General features: G+C 36.4%; 1 protein-coding gene across 1 annotated transcript in view; it reads left to right on the forward strand.

Moving 5' to 3' along the window:
* The window catches only part of LOC129231291 (centaurin-gamma-1A-like), a 361,060-nt gene that overhangs the window by 232,030 nt on the left and 110,718 nt on the right, over nucleotides 1-18,312 (forward strand). Inside the window, exon 2 of the mRNA XM_054865578.1 lies at nucleotides 17,135-17,193. Coding sequence (XP_054721553.1) covers nucleotides 17,135-17,193 — 59 coding nt within the window. The remainder of the gene's footprint in view (nucleotides 1-17,134; nucleotides 17,194-18,312) is intronic.

The following is an 18,312-nucleotide window of genomic DNA, read 5'->3' on the forward strand; positions in this document are numbered from 1 at the left end:
TCGATTTTTAAACATTAAAATTTTTTTCTTTTTTTATTTTATTTCCGTGAACAAGAAATTTTTAAATTTTTTATTTTTATTTATGTGTAAAATAATTGGAACTTAGCTGGACTTTCAAAAAGAATGGAAAAAAATAAAAAAAAGGTTTCGAAATTGAAAAATATTTGCATTCAAAAGTTAAATGTTCTGGAGAATGCGACCCATACAGGGATAAATAAATGCGTTAAGGAAATCAGTTTTTGAAAATTGTTGAAAAATTCTTAGAAATGTTTTGTATGAGTGTAAAATGTACACTGCTTGACAATTGCTAAGGAACAATTACGTTTTTTGGAATAGTTAAGAATAGATAATGATTAAGTTAACAGAATGAAATGTATAGTAAGTAGGGAGGATGTGCCTTTATTATAAGTACAAAATAACACAGATATTGCTACATCAATGAAGTAAAAACATAAAAATAAAAAAATAATCCTACTTAGATGATTTTCATACAACCACAAAAAAATGATCTAGGTCAGAATGATGGAGACATGAGTACCTTAATATGATATATGATTACTAGGGACACTGATGCACAATTTACATCTTTTTTCCATACTCCCCACTAATTATTGAGGAGTGCGTGGGGGGGGGGCGTTTTCTCACTCCTCTCTCAATGCGGATTTGAGTTCTTGTACTGTTCTGGGAGGGACGGTCCTTCGCGCAACACGTCTGGCAAGAGCCTCATAGGCAAGTTCAATTGGATTTAAGTCGGAAAAGTAAGCAGGCCACTGCATACGAATAATGTTTTCACTTTGCAGTGTGTCTGACACTTTAATGCTCCAGTGTGGTCGTGTATCGTCGTCCGTAACGAGAAAGTCTGGACCTATAGCCCCCCTAAAAAGACGAACATGGTCCAGCATAACATCTCTGCAATACATTTGCGACGTATCTCTTTCTTATTCCAAACTGTAAAGCGGTGTTCTGCCATTGTGCATGATGCCTGCCCACACCATGACGCCTGGGCCGTTCCGATCACGTTCGCAAAAAAATTTTTGTGCATAAAGTGTTCTACGCTCTCTCCACAGTAGTTGGAAACCAGAATCACTTGACTCTAGACCAATTTTGATGATCCCACCAACATGATCCTTAGATCAGCGTAATCTCTCTCGACGATGGCGTGGTTGAACTTGGATGCAACGTACGGGCTTTCGTGCATACAAAATGACATTATTTACGTGAGATGGTTCTTGCAGAAACATGCGTACCGGTAGCGGTTGTTAGATTTGCAGCTATCTGTCCAAGAGTGAAATTTCTGTTCCTTTTTGCCACGAGGATTACATTGCGATCCTCTGAAGGTGTGGTGCTCCTACCACGACCCCTGGCATGCTTTTGCAAAACATTTCCACCTTCAGCGGCCCTCTTTAATTGAGAGATGGCACTTTTTGATACACCCATTGCAGCAGCCACAGTGGTGACACTTTGACCTGCTTCCAGTCGTCCAACCGCTCGTCCACGATCGTAGATACTCAAATAATGTCTTGCTGACATTTTACTCTTAAGTATTTCAAGAACCAAACAGAATTTCCGAAAAAAATCTTTTTTAACATCCAGCGCTATTTTTGTTAAAAACCAAACAGCGTGAATTTTCGTACGAATCTTGAGCTTGTATGCACTGTCTTTTATACAGATAACGAGTTTTGGTCTACCACGCCATCTGAACTTGAATTTATTTCCATTGACAAGGTGGTTGAGGTACACATCTGCATAAATCACTTGTTCCTTAGCTATTGTCAAGCAGTGTATTTCTCATAATATTTGACGCTTTGTAATGGATCTCAATTATTTTTCTAAATAAAGAAATCTTAACATTGGTGTCCGAAAATATATGGAAATAACTTGATTTTTTAAAACTTGATTTAATATAATTTAAAATGAGTATTTATAGCTCTGTTTTGTTATTTTCTGAGCAATTATTTTATTATCTTGACTAGATAACGTTTTTCTCTTCTGAATGCCATAAAACATTTACAGTTGGACACAATAGTTGTCAGAAAATTGTACATATCTGTAAAGCAACTTCGTGACACTCATAATTCTTTCATATTTAGATTCAGTATTTAAAGCTCTGCCACGGAAGTGTTATTTACGCTAGGGCTATTTTGTATTGTTTGCTTAATGAAAAGTATATATATATATTTATTATCTTGATCATCAGTTCTGTCATTTATTTATTCATGTTAGTTTTTATATTAATATGAATGCTTGCAGTGGATCTTGATATGCATGTTTTTGCTTAGTAATTTTCATACTTCAGACATTTCAATTCCATTGCTTTTTCTTTTCATGTGAAAAATCATAGAACGTTTCCCTTCTGCATTTTATTTGGAATTTTGAATGAGATTTGGGTAATCTCAACACATTTTGGATTTCTCTGTATATTCATGTCAGTGGGTTCTGAGCAGGGCTGTGGAGTCGGAGTCGAAGAGTCGGAGTCGGACTGATTTTGGGGTAAAGGAGTCGGAGTCGGAGTTGTTGGAAAACTTGCCGACTCCGACTCCGGGTTTCTTTTTTTCTTTCCTTTTCACTGACTCTCCTTGCATTTTTTAAAAACTGACTACCAATTGGTTCAATTACATGTATAAAAAGATACTAATGAGAAAATAACTGCCATTATGGCAATCAGCTAGCCTGAATGCTTACCGAACTTACTGTAGCCGTCCTCTAGTTTGCTTGCTTTTTAACTTAACTAATAGCGACGGTCAGCAAACGGTTTTGTTGCCTAACATTTTCAAGTAATCACTTTCAAATAAAAATAGAAATATAGTGTTTTGTTCGATCTCAGTTATAAAATAGCGAAAGAAACGTAACAAATTAATAAGTCGAGGCCCGTAGCTAAGGTTGAAACGTTTAAGGGTGATCGACAAATTCAAAAACGTTCTGGCGCGAAAGCACGAATCCAAAAGATCCGATGAAAAATAATCTAATGTTTTTTTCTTTATTAAGACTATTTCTATAAGCTTGGTTCTCACTAAAAAGTATGGAACAAAATAAGTGTAAATGATTTCTTGATTGCAACACTCAATAATTGCAGCTAATCATAAAATCTTAATATTAAGGTTAATTCTAAAGCAGACAATAAAATTTAAATTAAAAATTTAGCGAAGAAGAAATATAGGTATAGTAAAAGATATTCGTACAAATTTGTATACCGGCCGCATTTTGTGTAAAATTAGCTCCTGATGTATATGTGCCCTATTTTCGTTGAAATTTGATTGATGAAATATAATTTAAAATATATTCGCGAAAATTTTCAGAATTAAAGTATTTATAAACTCTGAATTTAACTTTGGGTGTCATCTACCTGATGGGTGTCACCCAGGGAAAACCACCCCCTCTCAAGAACTTGAATTTAGAAAAAAAAAAAGCTTTTTTTCTCTCAAGTTACAGCTTTCAAAAATTGAAAGCACCCGATTTGATCAATATCTATTTATTAAACATTAAAGGGGGGCAAATTGCAGATAATCCTTTTCAAATTTTTTAAAAGGGATTTTTAAGTCATCTCACTTCTTAACTCGTAACTGTTGGAAAATTTGATTTTTAAATTGAATTTCTAACGTTGTATGCGTCTTGGGTTTACAATAAAAAACAAAATGCAAAATTTTCATGAAAAGGAATCAATATTTCAATCTCTGTTTAGAGGTTTTCCCCCTTCCCCTGAAGGGAGAGAGGGAGTTGAAAAAATACAATTAAAAAAATCAAAAACATCCGGAGTCGGAGTCGGAGTCGGGCATTTCAAAATCCAGGAGTCGGAGTCGGGGTCGGAGTCGGCCATTTTCCTTCCGACTCTGCAGCCCTGGTTCTGAGTTTAGTGTTTATGTTACTGCACGAATGTTTTAATATAACTTTGAAAAAACTATTTTTTTTTTGCACTTGTTTTGAGATTACACTGCTGTAGTTCTCTAAACTCAAACGAATGTTTAATTATTACCCTCAGGAACAAATGTTTTGCGCTTTGAATAACCGTGCAGCTCAGTTTTTTTTTTAGCATTACATTCGTAGTTTTGATATTTTATGAAGAAAATATTAATTTGGCAAAACCAGCTGTGAGGCAGTGGGGGGGGGGGGAGGGGGGGGGCATACATCTAATCGCACTCATTGCAATTAGATTTTTGTTGGATGTTTTTTGCCTCCAAAATAATTACATATGAGGTAAAAAACATCTTCGCTTGAGGCTCTATCAAATTTCGTTGTGTTTAAATTTTCTGACGATACTATATCTTTTCTTTGAAACCCTTCCAAGCGCTAACTGAAACAAGTGTAGCGAAGTAATTTCTGAAGCAGATGAACTTCGTTTTGTACCTACCAATGAGATGAATTGTTGAATGCTCTGATGTTTTAATTAGTGTTGCACGGTTGCGCATGGAATTCGTAAGATCCATTGTATTACTCACGTGAGGTGTGGCTGACGGTTTTTTTTTCTGATCTTTTTTATGTATGAAGTGTTTTCACATTCATTTCAAAAAAGCAAATTTCATTAGCGGAGTCATGTAAATACTGTCTTGTGCGTGTATTGAGAATAGCAATGGAAAAAATTTCTTGACCATCATTTTTGTCTCATATTTGAATGGTATCTGCTGTGTACTGTACCGTAAACTGGGGCTACTTGGACCCGAAATTTCATATTTTTTGCGAGTTTTACAATGATTTTTTGGTAAAACCCATAATTTGCACTGATAACCTTGTTTTTACCACTTTTGAGACATTCTGCTCTGCCACCTTAAGTCTTTTTAAAAAAACAATTTTAACTCTTTTATTTTTTTTTTTCTATTTTAAAAAATTGGGTTCAAGTAGCCCTGGGGGTTCATTAAGCGCTCTGGGGCTACTTGGTCCCACTCAGCGAAAAAGCTGTAAAACAGGTAGTGGTATCAAGAAGGAACAATAATTTTGAAAGAAAACTCAAAACATACATTCTAGAGAGCAAACTATTTATATAAATTGCAAATTATTTACATAAATTAATATAAAATCAACGTACATTCATAAAAACATATTTTTAAGCAAACATAATTTCTCAAATAGAAATATAATCTAACTACAGTTAAAACCAATTGAAATGCTCATTATTTAAACATTAAAAAGAAAGAAAACTCCTCTCTCTTTAATGGCTTGGGTGGATTTATTTTCTCTGATATTATTTCATACCTGCTCTTCCTCGTTACAAATACACAGGATGCCCAGGCTTGTTTTGTGAACGATCTTTTAATTTCCTTTTTCGAGTTGATATACTTAAGTCAAAATAGGTTGATGCCACTCTCTAAGACATTTCTCCGGAATTAATTGGATCTGGACATAATTGTAATTTTTCCTCTTAATAATCCGCATATTTCCTACTTCAAAGGGTTCTCCTTTACTTTTGGACCCTTTTTATCTCCAGATGTGCAAGTTATCGGGTATAAATAGTAGCTAACCTTTTTATTTTAAAAGATTACAAATCTTACTTAACGTAATTTAGTGATAAAATGTGGTTTGGGGCTCTTTAAACGCTGGGTTCAAATAGCCCCATTTTCATGCAATCAGTGCACTTTTACTAACTTATATTAGTTACTGTGCTAATTATATAGCTATAAACTTGAAACACTGTTATTTTATTAAGAAATAGAATGCAAATATAAAACTATCTTTACCTTGATGATATCAGATGCTTCCATAAACTTACATGTGAAAGTTTGCAGACACTAAAAACAACTGTTTAGACAACTTGCAATCATAACCTCAATTAGAAACAGGCGGGAATAGCAAAAACTTTGTTTCATGCTCCAGCCTCTGCCTAGTACTGCTACCTGTCATGGAGAATGTTTTTTAAGTCTGTACATTGAGTTTTATGGGACAAGGACGGATTTTAAACACTTTTTTCTCATGGGTTCAAGTAGCCCCTGAAGGCTCAAGTAGCCCCAGTTTACGGTATTGAAGCTGTTTCCCTGCCTCCATTGTGTAATAGATTTCCTGCTCTAAATTCTGCATTTTTCCTGCTAATTATCTAAACAATGTAATAGAAAACTAACAAATATATCTCCTTCCTTAATTGTTAGCACCCTCATTTAGCTACTACTTATTACTTACCAAAATCTATCGCTTCCATAGTCTGATAAAAAAGTTACCAGAGAACTAAATCGAGTTTAAAACATTCTTTAACTCAAGTCTGTATTTTCGTTTTCCATTCTATTGTTACAAATCCTGTAAATAGTAATTATTGTAGGAACGTAACCTGTAAATAGTTTCCCGTAATGAATATACAACCCCTTTTTCATTCGGCTAAATTATACGACCCCTATTTTCTTTCTTTTCATTGATAACGGTCTACTACTTTACAGAAGCGTGTGGAATATTTGAGAAATTTCTTTTCGGTGTATTTAAGCCGTTAGCGATGGATAAACAGTCAGTTTCGATTCAGATTTCGAACGGAGAGCATTTTGCTCTGTTTATAGCGAGGCATTTCGCTGTGTTGTTTTCGTATTTGGAAGTAAATACGTGTGTAAACGTTGAGTTTACGGTGTTGTGTGATAATTGCTTAATTGCTGATGAATAATTTAGCAGTTGTTGAAGATCTTTCCTGTACATAGTGTAAATAAATTTCCTGTGTTTTTATCAAGAACTGTGTCTCCATTTCAAGAAAGTGGAAGTCGCACCGAATCCGTTACAATTTGGCGCCCAACGTGGGGCTACTTCAGGACTTTCTTGCAGTAAGTGTGACTTTGGACATTTTTTCATAAAAACTTTTTGAATTTGGACTTTAATTTTATGGTGATTACTCGCGCAATGGATGAACAATTAAAACAACTGCTTGATGCAATCAACTCTGTTAAAAATGAATTGGCGGCTAATCAAGACCAATTAAAAAGTGATTTGACTGCAAGTTTTACTGCAAATCAAGAACAATTAAAAAATGATATGGCGGCTAATCAAGAACAATTAAAAAGTGATCTGACTGCAAGTATGTTGGCAAATCAAGACCAGTTAAAAAGCGATTTAACGGTGCTGAAAAAGGACTTAACGTCTAACCAAGAAGAAATTAAAAACGACCTTATTTCGGTAAAGACTGTGATGGAAAATAAATTTAATGACATAGAGCATCGAGTTGATGCTATTGAAGAAAAATTTGATACCGTTGAAAGCCGATTCAATGCTGTAGAAAATAAATTTGAAGAAGAAGATAGAAGATTTCATCTATTTAAAGAAGAGATCTTTAAGGACGTAGAAAGGAGATTGGCGACCGCGGAAAGCAGCTCTGTACAGTTTGGCGCTCCCACATCGGTTGCTCGACCGTCCATTAAACTTGCCACATTTGATGGGAAAACTTCGTGGCAAGTTCACAAAACTCAATTCATGATAGTGGCGGAAGCGAACGGATGGGACTCTGCTACCAAGGCCTGTCATCTTGCAGCATCCCTGAGAGGTGACGCAGCGGACATTCTCCAGACCCTTCCGGACAGCCAGCGCCTGGATTTCGCCGCCCTCACAGCTGCGTTGGAGCTTCGCTTCGGTGAGAAGTGCCAGAAAGATTTCAGCCGACTCCAGTTGAAGTCCCGTTTCCAGAAAACTGGGGAAACCCTGCAAGAGCTTGCGGCGGACATCGAGAGACTGTCTCATCTTGCTTTTTACGACTGCCCTGCGGATGTTCGAGACAACCTGGCACTCAACTACTACATCGACGGGGTTCGAGATCCGGAAATCCAGAAAGCTCTACGGATGGCGGATGTCAAAGACCTGAGTTCTGCTGTTGTGTATGCGATGAAGTTGGAGGCCCACCTCGCTGAACTTGAGAGACAACTCGGTGACTTGACAAGACATTTGAGCAGCATAACAGCCCAAAAGAAACAAGAGCAGAAGTGCTGGAAATGCGGTAGTGAAGGACACCTGCGAAGGAGTTGTCCGGCTCGCCAAGCTACGCGAGGGAAGGAAATCACCACCACTAAAGCTCTGCAGATTTCCTCTTCTAGTAGTGGCAGTGATGGACTTTTCATTTACGCACATGTAAATGGGAACCCCTGCAGACTGATTGTTGACACTGGAGCCAATGTGACAATCATTAGGACAGATGTGGCTCGTGAATTTGGATTGAAACTGCTGTGGACATCGCCACGCGTAAGTCTCCAGACTGTGACAGGTGACAAAATTGAGATTGACGGTAAAGTGGACTTGGAAATAGTGTTTGGAAATGCCACTTACCATCATACGGCATTCGTTGCTGCTATCACTGACCCCTTCATTCTCGGATTGGACTTTTTGAAGAAATATGACTTCACTCTCGACTTCAAGACTAATGAGCTGCACTCGATGAGAGAAGACATAGCCGTTTTCCCTGCAGAAAGTGATGTAAAATCCGCTCATCAAATAATAGCCCAAACAGATTTATCGATTCCCTCAAGGTCAGAATCATTAATACCTGGCTCCCTTGAAGAAAGCAATAGTTTTCGATTTGGACTCATTGAATACCCTAACCTAAGCAATAAAATAAACGGAGTGCTGGTAGCATCTACGCTTGTGGACCTTTCTAAGGATGTAATTCCTGTGAGAGTCGCCAACGTGAGTGAAAGGCCAAGAAATATCCGGAAAGGTGAAGTGTTAGCAACTTGTACTCCAGTAAACTGCATCATTAGAAGAATCAATTCCCCCGAGACTGTGTCTTCTGAGTCCTTGACATCGAAGTTAATTGGGAGTGCACCATTAACGAAAGACCAAAGAACTGCTGCGGAACAATTGGTGGATGACTTCAAGCATCTGTTTTCATCTACATCGGAGGATGTTGGCCGTACGAATTTAACGCAGCATAGGATCTACACTGGAGAACACCCCCCTATTAAACAGCATCCAAGACGACTACCGTTCGCCAAGAAGGAAGAGGTTGAGACCCTCCTGAAAGAGATGAAGGAGAATGATGTAATCGAACCGTCATCCAGTCCTTGGGCCTCTCCCATCGTCTTGGTCCGAAAGAAAGATGGCTCCACCAGATTTTGTGTTGATTACCGACGGCTGAATGAAATCACCAAGAAAGACAGTTACCCTCTTCCACGGATAGACGACACCTTGGACACTCTTTCCGGACACAAGTGGTTTTCGACCCTGGACTTGAAGAGCGGCTACTGGCAGGTTGAAATACACCCTGATGACCGAGAGAAGACAGCGTTTACAACTGGACAAGGCTTATGGCAGTTTAAAGTGATGCCCTTCGGCCTCTGCAATGCACCAGCTACGTTCGAGCCTCTTATGGAGACAGTGTTAAAAGGACTCTCTTACGAATCCTGTCTGGTCTACTTAGACGATATCATCATCGTGGGACGCAGCTTCGAAGAACATCTGGCAAATCTTAGGAAGGTGCTGCAAAAGCTTAAGGAAGCCAATCTGAAGTTAAGCCCGTCCAAATGTAATTTGTTCCGCCGGGAAGTGAACTACCTTGGTCACATCATCTCTTCTGAAGGTGTACAAACCGATCCAGAAAAGGTAGCTGCGGTCAAGAGTTGGAGTCGTCCCGAAAACATTCATCAGCTGCGAAGTTTCCTGGGGCTCTGCACGTACTATGGGAAGTTTGTGAAGGGTTTTTCCAACATTGCACGACCTTTGCATCAGCTGACGGAGAGCAAGCAAAAGTTTGAATGGTCCAAAGAATGCGAAGATGCATTTCTACGACTGAAGGAGGCTTTAACATCAACGCCTATCCTCGCCTATCCTCAGCCTGAAAAATCCTTCATCCTAGACACTGATGCGAGCAACGAGGGCATCGGAGCTGTTTTATCCCAAGAAATTGACGGAAATGAACATGTCATCGCTTACTGGAGCAAATGCTTATCAAAGTCGGAGCGGAATTACTGCGTCACCAGAAAGGAGTTACTGGCCATAGTGAAAGCTGTAGAACACTTCCATCATTACCTTTACGGGCGAAAATTTCTGCTTCGGACAGATCATGCCTCATTAACTTGGCTTTTGAACTTCAAAAATCCGGAAGGTCAGATAGCCAGATGGATACAGCGGCTCCAGGAATATGACATGGAGATTAAGCATCGAAAAGGGTTATCTCACGGTAATGCTGACGCTTTATCAAGGAGACCCTGTCCTGAGAACTGCCACTATTGTTCCCGAATCGAGAAACAGTATGGAACGACTAGCCCTACCGCCTATCAGGTGACAGTGACTCCAACATCATCAGAACCTGATCCATGGAGTGATGACCAAGTTCGAAAAGATCAACTTGAAGACCCCGACATAAAACCAATTTTAGAGTTTATGGAAAGTGACAGTCGACGCCCTAGCTGGCAGGACGTTTCCATCTTCAGTCCTGCAACAAAAAGATACTGGGCTTTATGGAACTCACTCCATTTACGGAACGGCGTGCTACACCGGAAATGGGAATCTGACGACGGCAAGACATCTAGGTGGCAGTTACTACTTCCTCGATCCAGGATTTCAGATGTTCTGAAAGAAATACATAGTAGTGCGACTGGAGGACATTTTGGTGTCTTGAAAACCCTCAATAAAGTTCGGGAGCGCTTCTTCTGGAGCAAGGCGAAGGATGACGTGGAGAAGTGGTGCCATTCTTGTGACGCCTGCGCTGCTCGTAAAGGACCGAAGAAGAGAAGCAGAGGGAAGCTACATCTGTACAACGTTGGAGCTCCTTTCGAACGAATTGGGATCGACATCCTGGGTCCTCTACCAAGAACTGCTGATGGGAACAAATACATTCTTGTTTCCATCGACTACTTCACCAAATGGCCGGAAGCATATCCCATTCCAGATCAAGAGGCTACCACCGTAGCAGAGACTCTAGTCCAACACTGGATCTCGAGATATGGAACACCTTTGCAGATTCATTCCGATCAAGGGAGGAATTTCATCTCTGCTGTGTTTAAGGGCCTATGTCAAATTCTCGGAATTGAGAAAACTAGGACAACACCACTACACCCACAATCAGACGGCATGGTGGAGAGATTTAACCGCACAATCCTGAATAATCTCTCACTTATGGTATCCAGAAATCAACAGGATTGGGACAAGAAGCTACCTTTGTTCCTGCTGGCCTACCGCAGTGCTGTCCACGAGACTACCGGATATGCCCCATCTCAGATGCTCTTTGGACGAGAGCTTCGGCTACCTTGTGATCTCGTCTTCGGTCGTCCTCCGGATGCGCCTTCATCGCCTGAGGAGTACATCCAGGATCTCCAGGCCCGGTTGGAAGACGTTCATAACTTCGCACGAGAGCGAATCAACATCGCGGCAGAGAAGATGAAGACCCGATACGACACAAGGTCTACTGGACATGAATTCAACGAAGGCGACAAGGTTTGGTTATGGAATCCCATCCGACGGAAAGGTCTGTCACCCAAATTGCAGTCGCATTGGGATGGACCCTACAAAGTCCTTAACCGACTAAATGACGTCGTAGTGAGGATCCAAAAATCACCTAATGCAAAACCTAGGGTTGTACATTATGATCGGTTAGCCCCATACTATGGCCATAGTTCATGAGTATTACGTAAGCAACCATGGTTGATCACATAAAAGTTGTAGATAATTTTTGCTTTTAATGTTTAGTAATATTTCTTGTTATTATTGTGTTTTCTGTATCTGTTAGTTATTAATTAATGTGTATATTTGTAAACTTGTGATAGAAGTTTGGCACCCTTTCTGGGGATTGTACTGCCCGGGACGTGCAGTCCTTAGGAAGGGGGCAATGTTACAAATCCTGTAAATAGTAATTATTGTAGGAACGTAACCTGTAAATAGTTTCCCGTAATGAATATACAACCCCTTTTTCATTCGGCTAAATTATACGACCCCTATTTTCTTCCTTTTCATTGATAACGGTCTACTACTTTACAGAAGCGTGTGGAATATTTGAGAAATTTCTTTTCGATGTATTTAAGCCGTTAGCGATGGATAAACAGTCAGTTTCGATTCAGATTTCGAACGGAGAGCATTTTGCTCTGTTTATAGCGAGGCATTTCGCTGTGTTGTTTTCGTATTTGGAAGTAAATACGTGTGTAAACGTTGAGTTTACGGTGTTGTGTGATAATTGCTTAATTGCTGATGAATAATTTAGCAGTTGTTGAAGATCTTTCCTGTACATAGTGTAAATAAATTTCCTGTGTTTTTATCAAGAACTGTGTCTTCATTTCAAGAAAGTGGAAGTCGCACCGAATCCGTTACACTATTTTAAGTTTCATTGTAACAAGAAGTCCATTATTTACAATTAAGAATTTTGGATCCAGTAAGTCAAGGATTCTCACCCCCCCCCCCCTTTTGAACAGTGATGTGAGGTTACGTCTCCGCTCCCACACTACCACAACCATATATGGCCAATGCAAGTAGTCTAATCAGAATAATAAACAGGATAGCTGAAATTGTGTTTTAAATGAAAATGTGCATAAGTTTGCCAGAGATATGTGGTTGAAAACTACGCTAAAAATCTCAAAAGGCGATAAAGTCGAAAATGAGAACAAATAATCATGTTAGTTATCTATGCTTTTTAATTTTGTTTTCAAGCATTCACGTCAACCTTAAAATTGTTCTACGCCCTCCCCCAGTAGACGTGCCCCCCCCCAGATTGCGAACCCCTGCAGTAAATTATTTTATCTGAATTCTAACTGCTTCCCGAAGGTCCAAACCTCCTTTTTAAGATACGTAGTATTTGATAGATGCGCCAAATTACGGCATTACGAATGGGACACTTGTTGCCTTAAATGTGAACAACTTATTCTGTGAAACATAATTTGTAAAGATTACGAAATCGTAGGCCTGGATAAGTTTGAAAAAGAAGTGATATAATGCCTTAAGATTATGAAATACTCTTCTAAAATTTAATTTTACGGACTATTGATGCGAAAATGTCTTGCTTAAAAAAAATGTTATTTCGTATCCCATTCTAGTGAGCATCCAATTTGTGTTTGCTCAGTTTGCACCGATTATAAGACTAATAGCTGTTCTGGTTTTGTAGCAGAAGTTTCGAAATCAATTTGCATTTAATAAAAATTATTCTGATACCTGTATATATGAGAAGTTACTTCTTGGAAAAAAGAAAAAAAACTTTTCAGTCATGTAGTTTGTCAGTCACTCCGAAACATATTTTTGCATCTGTAATGTTCATCACATTTTCTTATAGTTTTTTTTCTCTACAAGTTTATTTTTTACTTGCCATGAAAATATGCCTGAGCTGTGATATCAACTTTTTCTCTACTTAGCAATGCAAAATCTTTTTGAAATTTTTATTTGGATCTCAATTTTTTGCGCTCTTTTGTTCTGCGGCAGTAATATGCAATAAATTTATTAGTCATTGGCAAAATAAAAAAAAATGTTCAGATGTCTACTCATGTGTGTCGGAAACTTGTCTTTAGCCGTATTTTAAGTTTTACGGGAAAAGGTAATGTACGACCCAAAATAGTCAATTTCATGCCAACGTTTCACGTAGTTGCCCGTGACACATCAATTAGTTTTCAAAACAAAACGATTGGGACTTTGAATAAATCGAATCCAGGAACACAAAATCTGTTCAGTAATTGCGTATTATAAATTATACAATTATTTTTTAGTCCATTTTTGCTTATAATTTCAAGTTTTCAGTTAACATGTACAAAGCTCTCATTAATCATTTTTAAACATAATTAAAATTATATGATGAAATTTGAAAAGAAAACAATAAATAGAAAAAAAAATATATATATATATATGGAATTGTTAAAGAGGATAGATATTCAAAGGGGCATGCGCAGTAAGATAGTAAGGGACAAAAAAGTGACTGAATTGGCAGGCTGCTGTATTAAGCAACTTAGGCAATATGTGCGCTTCAGTATCATGAAAATTTAAAGATAGCACTTAAATCACAGTAAATTTTAAATATTCTTTGAAGAGCGTTAAATATGATGAGGGGTTGTCTCAATATTATAGTTTCAAAAATGAATGTTGTTATTATTTAATTTAGCTTTTGGTTAAAATATATTGATCAATAACATGTTTCGAAGCTTTTATGTTATTAAAACAGCCCCTCTTTACTATTAACGCTCTTCAGATAATATTTAAAACATTGTTTTAATTCGAGCGGTATATCTTAACAAATGTTCATGGGATTGTGCTGCACTTTTTACATAAGTTGCTAAATACGGTTGCTTATTCTGCCGTGTGCAGGTAAACGGTAGTATCTGCAGAAATGAGTTTTCAAGATATTTAAAGAAATGCGTTTTGGATTCAATACTAACAATAGGTAAATGTTGGAATTAGACGTTGTTTTCGCGCTTTTCTTCAGTGGAAACCCAATAAGCAAACTTGTACAATAAAGCTAACGTACAATAGATGACAAAAATGCAAAACGATGAAAAATGAAAAAAAAATGCAGTTATTGCCCTTTACCTGCCCACGGCAGTATTCCAGGGTTGCCAACTGCTCCGCAAAGTTCTTTTGCTCCGCATTTCCCGGCGAAGGCTTTCAAGCTTAAATTTTGCTATTTTATCATAAAAAACATGAAAAAATGGGATATTAAACATGCTTATACTCAGAGATTGAAATAGTGATTAAAGCCGTTTGATTAATTTAAGAATATATTTTTTTATACTAGTGCTTAAAATGATTATTTAAGCTCCAAAACAATTTTAGATAAGTGGTTTTAGTTATTTTTATTCATTTTTATACAAAATTCCGAACTGCTCTGCAAAATTTTGAATTACTCCTCAAAATTAGCGCAGATGCTCCTCAAATTGTTTCTCCAAAGTTGGCAACCCTGTATTAACTCTTTTTTTTTTTTTTTATATCTTTTGCGCATGCGCTGTGATCTTCTTAACAACTCATATCCTCTTTCATGTTCAATATTTTCTTTTCAACTTTTCGTTTTTTTTTCAATCACATATTAAACTTGTTCCTTAAAGTTTCATCGTGTAAAGGGAAACCTTTATATGAAAAATAATTGAATTTTTCAGGAAAAAATAATGTTATTATCTTGATTTATATTGTGTTATGAAAATGCACACGTAAGCTAACCCTAGAAGTGACCACAGGATAACCTCCTTGCTTTTGCCTAACTTCTAATTTCGTATAAGTAAAAAAGAAAAAAGAAAAATAAATAGAAGTTTGAGTTAGCTTTTGATTTGATTTTTGATCGATTGAGTCTTTGAGTTGATTATATTTATATGATTGTGTTTTATATCACAGAAATTCTTAATTTAAGGGACGATAAAATCCTCGCATGCTTTATATTTTTTGCTTTAATTGAAGAGCAATTTTAAAATTGAAATTTTAAATGTAAAAACCTACATTTTTTTCTAAAAATAAACGGTAAATGTAGTTGTATTATGCCTCCTAGAAGAAATCTTTCGGGTCGGATTGAAACGCAAAGAGTTACTCGGGACAAGTTTTCTATGTATTAAAATGGAAAAAAAAAAAAAAAAAAAATCTAGCTGCCATTTTTAGTAAATTAAATATATATGAGGCATGAGAAACATTTTATTTTGGAGTAATACGCACACAGGAAATCACAATGTAATAAAATACATTTAAAAATCAGCAATATTGTGGAAACATTTTTCCTATGCCATCACGTCACTCGTGGTTTATGATCGCGGTGAATTGGGAAGGAATAGGTTAAATGTGATGCTAACTTTTAGTCGTCAAATTTGAAGCCAAGGTTTGAAAATCGGAGCATCCAAATAAAATATTTGGTTGCAAAATAAGACTAACGACTGCTTATTTCAAACCCTGCTTAATGATTGCGATTGTAAAAGCAAATAGTCAATAAAATTTATTACTTCATTCGTTTGCATTAAGTCGGTTTAAATGTTCATTCATCTACTGTTTTTATGTAGAGCTTATTTTTATGTCCTGCGATTATGCAGGATTTTGCTCTTGCATCAGAAGGTAGTATGACATAAATTGGCTTAAATGTTTAAAAAAAAAATTAACATTATTTTAATCAAGTTCTGTTTCTTAGATTTAAAAAAAAATACGTTCAAGAAGTGCGTTGTTTCAAACGATGTTTCATTAAATCTTAATCGTCTGATTTTTTTTCTATGTGTTAACAAAATTTTTTTAATTATTTTTCTCTAAATCAGAGAATGTATCGTACAAGCGGAGTCGTAAAAACCGCGTTGCATGTAAGTTATAAAAAGTACAATATTTCTGACATTATTTTCCTAATAAAAACGTTTTGTTACCTTTTTATTGGCAGCAAACAATTTAATGCTGATATTAAAGCGAAACAATCGCTCGTTTATTTATTTTATATTGCTCTACAATAAGCGTTTACGACTCATGGCGTTTTAACTGTAATTATCTGATTTTTAAATAAGCTCTTTCAACTTTCATGGGCATTGTAATTTTCTAAATTTGCATTGATTAAGAGTCATGTTTAATAATAGTAAGCACTCAATGAATGTAAAGGCAGCACTAAGGATGAGTTGTATTTTTTCCCCTTCCTAGGGGTCAGAAGAAGAATGTTAGTAGAACATATTTTATTCAGTGCGTTTTTTGTTGCTCCAGTTTCGACGGAAAAAATCATTAAGATTGTGGTTTCTTATGCTTTTTGTTCCTCTCAACGAAAACTTAACAGTTTTGATTTGTAGCCATTTTGCATTGGGTGTGTGATGCAAATTCAAAGTGCCTAACATATATAGTTTTAATCAGAGATTTTTTTTACTACCTACAAGCGTATTTCAATCATTTAAAATCAAAAAGACGTCTAAAAAAATAATAAAAATCTAGTATAATTTAACGCTTTATATTAAAATAAAAATTTAGCATCGAGGAAAATTGAGTTAAAAGAAAAAAAAAAAGCAGTTGGAAATTTTGAAACATTCAGTTTAAATATATATATTTAAAAGGAAATAGTCTAATTGTTAAAATAGTTCACATCTTTTCTATCCCTGCCGTCTTCCATATCATCCTTAACAGATAAATTTTGTTATGAAATTATTCACTGTTGTGGTTTTCACTGTTTTTATTTTTTTTCACTCCTCTAAACTGAACTTCACTCCTCTGAAAAATGTCAAGGAATATTTTCGAAAAAAAAAAAAAAAAAAAAAAAAAAATCCTAGCTGTATCTTTGGTTTTCATTGTAATTTGATGTCTTCAAAACTCATGTAATATTATATTGGGTTTTAATTTATTGCTTGATTTCTTTCAGACTCCTTCGTGAACAGCCAAGAATGGACGCTGAGCCGTTCAGTTCCTGACTTAAGGCTGGTATGTACATTAAGTACTTTCAATAATGTTGATTTTCGAGTGCATCTTCTTATTTTTGTGCTTGAGTAGAAATTCCGGTATAAGTTCAGTGCGTCCTCCATGCTAAATCGAATGCCACTAGATCAATGTTTCTCAAAACAACTATAAAAATTAGGCACTATAATAAAAAAAATGAATGAAACAGAAATTATTAATGGTTAATCGCATGTACTAAATTATATTTTAAACAGAAACAAAAGATCGTTTTAGCATCCACTAGCTGAACTTAATTGAGCTCAAACTCAATTTTGTGATATGATTTATTTTTAGTCATGTATAAAAATTTCTATTTCAACAAATAGACTGTGGTGAACACCATTAATTTATTATGATTTATATTTCAATGTTGAGTATTTACTACACCAGGCTCGTTGGCTTCTAAAATGTTGAAATTGTATCATTACCGCGTGATAGCCATGGACCTTTTAGTGCTGCACTTAGCAACAAAGCATTGATTTGTAATTAATAACTATTAGTTTTTGTTAGTATTCAATTATAAAAAGATGGCGTTAAATAAAAAAAGATCACTTTTTTTTTACGGGCGTTTAGGTAATATCAATCCTCTTGTTATTGTAATCCATAGAAATGGCCGAAAAGTTTGAAGACCATATCCAGTTGAATTTAAAATACTTTTATATCGCTAACGCTGCTCTAAATTTGGTTCACTTTTTTTTTATTGAAGCCAATTTAATGACTTCACAACTGCATTGAAACAGTTCAACTTCACAACTATATATCTTAGTTGAAGAATGTGGAACTGTAAGCATCGAAATTATTATTTAGAATTTAAATTGTCTCATGCCCGGTGGGTGCTCTGAATTTTGAAGGTAACCGTCAGGTGTGGATACAACAGAGGGGCGATGGGGTGACCGCCCCTCCCTTGTGGGACTTTTTCAATATCAATGGTAACTGTTCAAAAAAAAAAAAAAAAAGAAACGCAATTTTAGGCGATCTTTGAAAATGTTAAAGTTAGGGGAAGGCAGGTTTGGGACTCTCTCCGGGAAATGTTTTGAAATGAAATATTTGAAGACCAGGATATGTAGTATAGGACCAGTAATAAAATTCAAAATCTTTGGAAAA

This window comes from Uloborus diversus, chromosome 10 (assembly GCF_026930045.1).
Source record: "Uloborus diversus isolate 005 chromosome 10, Udiv.v.3.1, whole genome shotgun sequence".
In the NCBI taxonomy this organism is placed as follows: domain Eukaryota; kingdom Metazoa; phylum Arthropoda; class Arachnida; order Araneae; family Uloboridae; genus Uloborus; species Uloborus diversus.